This window comes from Megascapheus bottae, chromosome 2 (genome assembly GCF_031878675.1).
Source record: "Megascapheus bottae isolate mThoBot1 chromosome 2, mThoBot2.hap1, whole genome shotgun sequence".
Lineage (NCBI taxonomy): Eukaryota > Metazoa > Chordata > Mammalia > Rodentia > Geomyidae > Megascapheus > Megascapheus bottae.
Genome location: NC_143510.1, coordinates 2,095,763 through 2,103,559, shown reverse-complemented (window position 1 = coordinate 2,103,559; position 7,797 = coordinate 2,095,763). Strand labels below are relative to the sequence as shown.

The 7,797-nt window shown below is 47.7% G+C and overlaps 1 protein-coding gene across 8 annotated transcripts in view; it reads left to right on the top strand.

Moving 5' to 3' along the window:
• The first annotated feature begins 6,347 nt into the window (after positions 1 to 6,347).
• The window catches only part of Amn1 (antagonist of mitotic exit network 1 homolog), a 40,286-nt gene continuing 38,836 nt past the window's right edge, over positions 6,348 to 7,797 (top strand). The window contains exons 1-2 of one of the 8 annotated variants that reach the window (XM_090319374.1): positions 6,348 to 6,669; positions 7,419 to 7,534. Coding sequence is in view for 1 of the 8 variants with exons in the window: in XM_090319340.1 (XP_090175466.1) it covers positions 6,632 to 6,669 (38 nt within the window). In the remaining 7 variants the exon portion in view is untranslated. The other 7 variants (XM_090319383.1, XM_090319356.1, XM_090319365.1 and 4 more) reach the window with 7 other exon arrangements.

Sequence of the window (7,797 nt, the reverse complement as noted above, 5' to 3'; positions counted from 1 at the left end):
AGAGGTTGTACATCCGAGCTAGGACAAGAGCTGAGCAAGGAGGTAGAATTTAATGCAAAAGCCAGTAGGTCAAGGGAGGTGGAGGGGCTTTCTGGTTGGGCCCATGTTGGAATGTTTACAGTCAGGCTTAGAGAGATACCCCTGCTAGAGTCAGGCAGTCTGCACTTATCTTTGGTGGCTTGCCTTGTATCCAATGCTACTGGGAAAACCAAGTGGGAGTCAATCCTTCAGTATTATTATTAATATATATCTACTTATTTTTGTAGAGAGGTCGAGAATCCCTTTGAAACAGACAACGGGCTCATAAAAAAAACCTTAATTAAAAGGAATTTATTAGCAACAAAAGGAATTTATTAATAGCCCATTAAAACTGGCCGGGACTACTCCTAGTTATTGGGAACCAAGAAGTAGCCCCAAGGAACAACAAGCAGTTTTTGTTTTGTTTTGTCGGTTGTGGGTCTTGAACTCTGGGCTTGGGCACTATCCCTGAGCTCTTCAGCTCAAGGCTATCGCTCTACCACTTGAGCCAAAGCACCACGTCCCATTTTCTGGTGGTTAACGGAAGATAAGAGTTTCACAGACTTTAGTGCCCAGGCTGGCTTTGAACCAACCATGATCCTCAGATCTCAGCCTCCTGAGTAGGTAGGATTACAGGTGTGAGCCACTGGTTCCTGGCTCAAGCAGGAGTTTTTATATCCTAAAACAAGTCAAGGTGGAGGCCAGACACGGTGGCTCACGCCTGTAATCCTACCTACTCAGGAGGCTGAGATCTGAGGATCAACGTTCAAAGCCAGCCCAGGCACAAAAGGACCTGAGACTGTTATCTACAGTTAACCTCTAGAATATGGGGAGTGGGGCTTGGTTCAAGGGTAGGGTGGTAGTCTTGAGCTGAAGAGCTCAGGGACAGCGCCCAGGCCAAGTTCAAGCCCTATGACGCGTGCGCACACAAACACACACACACACACACACATACACACACACACAGAAAGCAGGGGGAGGGGGACATCCATGAAATTGTCCTAACTTTGTCACATTGACCAGGTCAAGCTGAGGAGAGAAGCAAGATACCCAATTATCACCAAAATTCAGGTGCTGAACCCATTTCTCTGAATTGGCCACCCATACTCTACATCCTGTAGTTGCTAGGGGGTCTTTTGGGGCTGCATCCAATGGTTGCTGACATGGCTTTTGCTGCTTTCATCATGGTTATTCTCAGGCTAAGTGTCTCCTTTCACTTTCACATATGTGTGTGTATGTGAAACATAGATAGATAGATAGATAGATAGATAGATAGATAGATAGATAGATAGATAGATTTACTTTCATGCCAGAGCCAGTCAGCAACAAGTCAGGATTCCTGATTTAGGGGATGAGAACAAGAAATAAAAAAAGACAAGAAACAGATGGGGTCAGGAGATGTACAGCTTAAGACTGTAGCCCCGTTTATTTCCAGTTCCAGTCTTACATACTCTCTTAAAACCGGGAAACCGTCAGGGGTTACATTCGTACAAAACGGTAATCAAGTCTCAGATAAGTTAAACGAGAAGCATTGACATAGCCCAAAGTCATCATGATAACAGCTTATCTCCTTGTGTACTTAGTTCTAATCAGTAATACAGGTTCAAGGTCAGTCTGACCCCACACTCGGCTCCCAACACTTTCACACACACACATATATATATACATATACATATACATATATATATATACACATATATATGAAAGGATTACGAGGTTAGAATGCCAGTACTTAGAAGGTTGAGAACCAGACCTGGAAAGGTCAAACAAATGTTGTTTAAATTACAATTAACTAGCTCCTAAGATGTTTAAGTTAGAGCTGTTTGGACCCTATAAAGCCTGAGATCTTGAGACTAGGATGAAAGATTAAATGGTTCATGTTTGGTTAAATGTTTATCGTGCTCCCCTCTGCTTCCTAACAATTAGGGAGCCAATTATCACCATGTCTACAAACTATGTCTCATGTTAATGACTGTAACACAAGATAGATTGAGGGAGTGTGGCCTAGTGGCAGCATGCTTGCCTAACGGGCACGAAGCCCGAGGTTCGATACCCAGAACCGCATACACAGAAAAAGCCAGAAGTGATGCTGTAGCTCAAGTGGTAGAGCTCTAGTCTTGAGAAAGCCCAAGGACAGTGCCCAGTATCTGAGTTCAAGCCACAGGACTGGCAAAAATTAAAAAAAAAAATAGATTGATACCCTCTCTTGTGCATATACCTGAAGTCATTGAGGGACCCTGGACCTATGCAGACCCATATTAGTGAGGAAAGAGTTGGGGCCTTCAACATCAAGGTTAGAGGGACCTTGACTGTCTGAGATGATTCTGGGAAAGGAAACATGTTTACGCTTCAGGAGAAGCCTCTAGATGCACTCAGATATAGAGGGTCAGGATGTTCTGACTACAAAACATGTTTATGTTTCACAGATAAGCTATATGAAAATACAAGGCTAACCGCAAAAATTCTGCTTCTGCAACTGCTTTCTTGCTTAAGCAGAATCTGCCTGGCAACCTGGGTGTTTTTTGTTTGGGTTTGGCTTTTTTTTTTGCCTTTATAAAGCCAGCCCTGCTAAAGCTTGGGACTGTTCTTCGCTGTCCCAATAGTGGGTAATAGTGGTTGCATGATTAATAAAATATTCCTAGCCTAATTGGCTGAGTGCTGGTGACTTTATTGCTGTGGGTTCGAGTACTACCTCAGTGGCGAGTATGCACCTCAGAAATGAATTCTACCTTAACGTATTTATTGTTAATAAAGATAACATATTATATGAACATATTCTAATTGTCTTTTAGTTCATCCACTGCAGGTATATACTATTGAATTTAGCACAAGCACAAACTTGGTTCTCATTCTGTCTTATGTCGCTACTGGATAAAGCACACCAGACATGTCCAAGGAAGGAGGATACGTTTAACGTCAGACAGACGGACAGGCTGCCTCCACAGGGACCAAGAACAGCAGTTCCCAGTAGGCTAAGGGAGTAGTTATAGAAGGGAGCCTGCAAGAATGAGGACCTGAGGAGTCAGCAGAAGTTTAGGGCCCCTGGTCATGGTGACCTACACATGGACAGTCAAGTGGAACTTCAGTTGCTGGAATGCTGGCTTCCAGCAACACATCTGGTGCTTAATAAATGTGGAATCAGTTGGGGTGCAGATGGCTCAAGTCTGAAATCCTAGCTACTCAGAGTAGGGATAGGAGGATCTGTTCAAAGCTAGCCTGAGCAGTCTAGAGATTGCTTGACTGATGGATTTTTGCCAGCTGTGGGGCTTGAACTCAGAGTCTGGGCACTGTCCTTGAACTTTCTCAAGGCTAGAGCTCTACCACTTGAGCCTCAGCACCACTTCGGCTTTTTTCTATGTATGTGGTATCGAGGAATTGAACCCAGGTCTTCGTGCATGGTAGGCAAGCACTCTACCACTAGGCCAAACTCCAGGCCCTCAGCCCCCTTGGAGATTCTTATCTCCAATTAACCATTAAAAAGCTGGAAGTAGAACTGTGGCTCAAGTGGTAAAGCACTAGCTTTGAGCAAAAGGCTCAGAGACAGGGCCCAAGCCATGAGTTCAAGCCCCAAGACTGGCATAATAAACAAGCAAACAAAATGCAGATTGGCTCACAGTGTAAGTAGATGGCAAAGCAATTGTCCATTAAGTGAAAATCATGGGATTCAACATTGCAATCAATCAATCAATCAATTAAGTATATTTTGGCTGAGTAGAATCATGATGAGATGGATTTGACTGGGTCCTAGTGTTGGAAGAATTTAAGGGACTCTTTGACATAGAATTAACAAACTTATGGGCCGGGAGCGTGGCCTAGTGGTAGAGTGCTTGCCTTAGCATGCACCAAGCCCTGGGTTCAGTTCTTCAATACCACATACACAGAAAAAGCTGGAAGTAGAGCTATGGCTCAAGTGGCATAGCGCTATCCTTGAGCAAATAGGGACAAAGGACAGTACACAGCCCCTGAGTACAAGTCCCATGACTGGCATAAAAAAAAAGGATTAACAAAGTTAATCTACAAAGATGGATAAACAAGTAGAACCAGATAGAGAACCACAGAGAGAACCACAAAGAGAGAGATGGGAGAGAACAAATTTTACCTAAAAGATGCACCATCTTTCCTGGTGCCAGTGGCTCTCGCCTATAATCCTAGCTACTCAGGAGGCTGTGATCTGAGGATCATGGTTCAAAGCCATACGGGGGGAGGGAAGTCAGTGAGATTCTTACCTCCAGTTAACCACCAGAAAACCAGAAGTGGCACTGTGGCTCAAGTGGTAGAGCGCTAGCCTTGAGCTAAAGAGCTCAGAGACAGTGCCCAGGCTCAGAGTTTAAGCCTCATGACCACCAAAAAAAAAAAAAAGATGCCCCATCTTTCTTGAAGTCCTACTCCTTCCCCTCAATACATTTCTGAGCTATGGAATGTTCTCTTCACTAAAATAATGCTGAGTAAGTCCATTTTGTGTATCTTTATGTTATTGAATTATAGAATGAAATGCAGCTTGGTTGAGAATCCCCAGGAAACAAAGGGCGCGTAAGCAAATCTTAATTAAAAGAAAAATTATTAGCAGCAAAAGGATTTATTGATATCTAATTATAACAGACTGGGACTACTCCTAGGTATTGAGAACCCAGAGGTAACCCCAAGCAACAATAAGCAGGGCTTTGTAAACCCTCAAAAGGAGGGGAGGGAACAAGCACCTGTGACTCATATCTGTCATCCTAGCTACTCAGGAGGCTGAGATCTGAGGATCAAGGTTCAAAGCCAACCCGGGGAACAAAAGTCCCTGAGACTGTTATCTCCAATGAACCATCAGAACATCAGAAGTGGTGCTGTGGCTCAAGTGGTAGAGCGCTAGTCTTGAGCCAAAGAGCTCAGGGACAGTGCCCAGGCCCAGAGTTCAAACCCCCCAACAGACCAACAGATCAAAAAAAAAAAAAAGGCTTTGATGAAGCCAATCTGATTATCTGAAAACTGCAGTTGCTAAACCAATTTCTCTGAATCATCCACCTACACTCTACATCCTGTAGAGTTAGTTGCCCCACAATCTACATCCTCTACATCCTGTACTTGTTGGGGGGGGGGGTGACGGTTTGCAGGTGCATTAACATGACTTTCCCCTTTGCTCCTCCAATGCTAAGTGCTTTCTCTCAGAAATATGGATACTAGGGGCTGGGAGTTTGGCCTAGTGGTAGAGTGCTTGCCTAGCATGTATGAAGGCCTGGGTTTGATTCCTTCGTTACCATATACACAGAAAACACTCAAAGTGGTGCTATAGCTCAAGTGGTTGAGTGCCAGCCTTGAGAAAGTTTCAAGGACAGTGCCCAGGCCTGAGGACTGGCAAAAAAGAAAAAGAAATAAGAAAAATAAAAAATATTGGATCTAGGTAATGCTATCTTGGCATTTTAATAGATGATGGGGAATTTTCATCCAAGTCTTTGAACTACCGAGGACTTTTTTTGAATTACAGCTGTATTACCTGTTGTTAAGTACCATATAAGTTATTTTTTTTTTGCCAGTCTTGGGACTTGAACTCAGGGCCTGGATGTTATCCTTCTTCTTTTTTTTTTTTTTTTGCCAGTCGTGGGTCTTGAACTCAGGGCTGAGCACTGTCCTTGGTCTTTTTCCTCGAGGCTAAAGCTCTACCACTAGAGCCACAGCACCACTTCCAGCTTTTTTCTATGTATGTGGTGCCCAGGAATCGAACCCGGGTCTTTGTGCGTGCTAGGCAAGCACTCCACCACTAGGCCAAACTCCCGGCCCCTCCCTCAGCTTCTTTTGGTCAAGGATAATGCTCCACCATTTGAGCCACAGTGCCACTTCTGGCCTTTTCTATTTATATGGTACTGAGGAACTGAACCCAGAGTTTCACTCGTGCTAAGCAAACACGCTACCACTAAGCCACCTTCTGAGCCCCAAAGTAACATTCTTTGAATTGCAAATGTATCATGGGTTGTTTTGCTCCAGAGAATAACTTGCCTTTGCTTGTCTCTGATTCTTCCACCCTCCTAGCTGACTGGACATGGATTACCCTGGAATGCTGCCCCAGCTTGCTTTGCTTCAGTAAAATGCATTTGGGGGCCAGGAGTTTACAAATACGTTAAATTTCTACTTTCCCAGTGCGGTCTTGTTGTCTTGGCCCCGGCTGCCACCGTCTCCCTCCGGAGTGACTCTACCCACCCCATTCTCACCATCCACGTAATGTGACCCTGACCTCTCGGTGGCCCCTTACCCTATGACCTTGACCTCTGGGCGTCCCTAGACCCCCACAGGGCTCTGAGAGTCTGCGGTGAAACTGGGACTCTGGAGAAACTTCCCCGAGCCCACTGGGGGAAACGGCCCTCGATGCAGGAAGAACTACAAGTCCCACAGTGCCTTGCGAACGTTTAAGGCTCGTCAATCTTTTCTCACACTCAGCTCCTCCCGCGCAGCCCGCTACAGATCGATCCCGGAGCCCACCACGCTCTTTCGCCAGGCACGCCCCAGTCACCGGACTCTGAGTGACGTCAGCGGGACGTACGCCTCGCGCGGAAGACGGCAGTTGGCTGACGGTCCCTAGCCCGGGTGGTGGCGGCTCTTGGAGTGAGGAAGAGGCTGTCGAGAAAGGCGAGCCGCGATGCCTTCCCAGCGGCGGGTCAGTCAGCTCCTGGAACTGTGAGTGCACCCGTTCCGCTTCCCCTCGGGGCAGCAGCCCTGCGCGGCTCTCCCCTCCCCATCGCGGTCGGTTCGTTGCCGGTGGTCGCCTCGCCGAGGGCCGCTGTGCACCGGGGCGGGCCCCCCTCGGCGAGCATCCCGGGCCCTCCGTCGGTGTCAGGCTCCAGATGCCTCTCCAGAACCTCCAGTGACACCCCGCCCAGGCGCTGCAGGTGGGGGTGCCCGGGGCCACTGGGGCGGCGGGGTGGTGAACGGCAGCCCGGGCTGGGCACCGTTGGCGCATGCGCACCGCCGCGCCGCCGCGCCGCCCGCCGCCCGAGCCCGGGGACCGTGGACGGTGCCCGGCGGGGGAGAGCGCCCGGCTCCCGCGGGCCTTCCGAGTGCCCGCCTCGGGGGCACCGGGGAGGGGTGGGCCAGACGCCTCGGGACGGCCTCGGAAGCATGCCCTGCACATGGAAACACCAGGGACTTTCACACCAGAAATTACAGTTGCCATGGTAATGGCATCGGGAGGCCATTATTAGAAAAGCGGTGCAGGAAAAGGACACAGCTGCAGAGGAAGGAGAACAAAACAAGGAGATTTGGCGTTTTACATCCCCGAAGCGCTTGGCCCGGAGGAAGTAGTCGATGTCCATAGAAGGGGAAAAAAAAAAAAATCCCTGGGCTCCTTGGGAGGATTTGGACCTGCAGTGGAGGCCTGAGGGAAGTGCATTCGTTTTCTCTTCTCTTCCCTTTTCTTTTCATGTCAGCCCTGGAGCTGGAACTCAATCTGAGCTGGTGTCCCTGAGTTTTTTTGTGCTCAAGTCTAGCACTCTACCACTTGAACACAGTGTGTGTCACTTCCAGCTTATTAGTTTATTTGGAGGTAAGAGTCTCAGAAGACCTTCCTTTCTGGGGCTGGCTTGAACCATGATCTTCATATCTCAGCCTCCTGGGTAGCCAGCTCACATCTAATGTGAGCTATCATCCCTGACCTTTTCCTTCCTTCCTTCCTTCCTTCCTTCCTTCCTCCTTCCTTTCCTCCCTCTCCTCCTCCCTCCTTCCTTCCGTCCCTCCCTCTCATTCTTTTCACATTGTGTGTGGGTGTGCACGCATGTGTGTCAGTGTGCCAGTACTGGGGCTTGAACT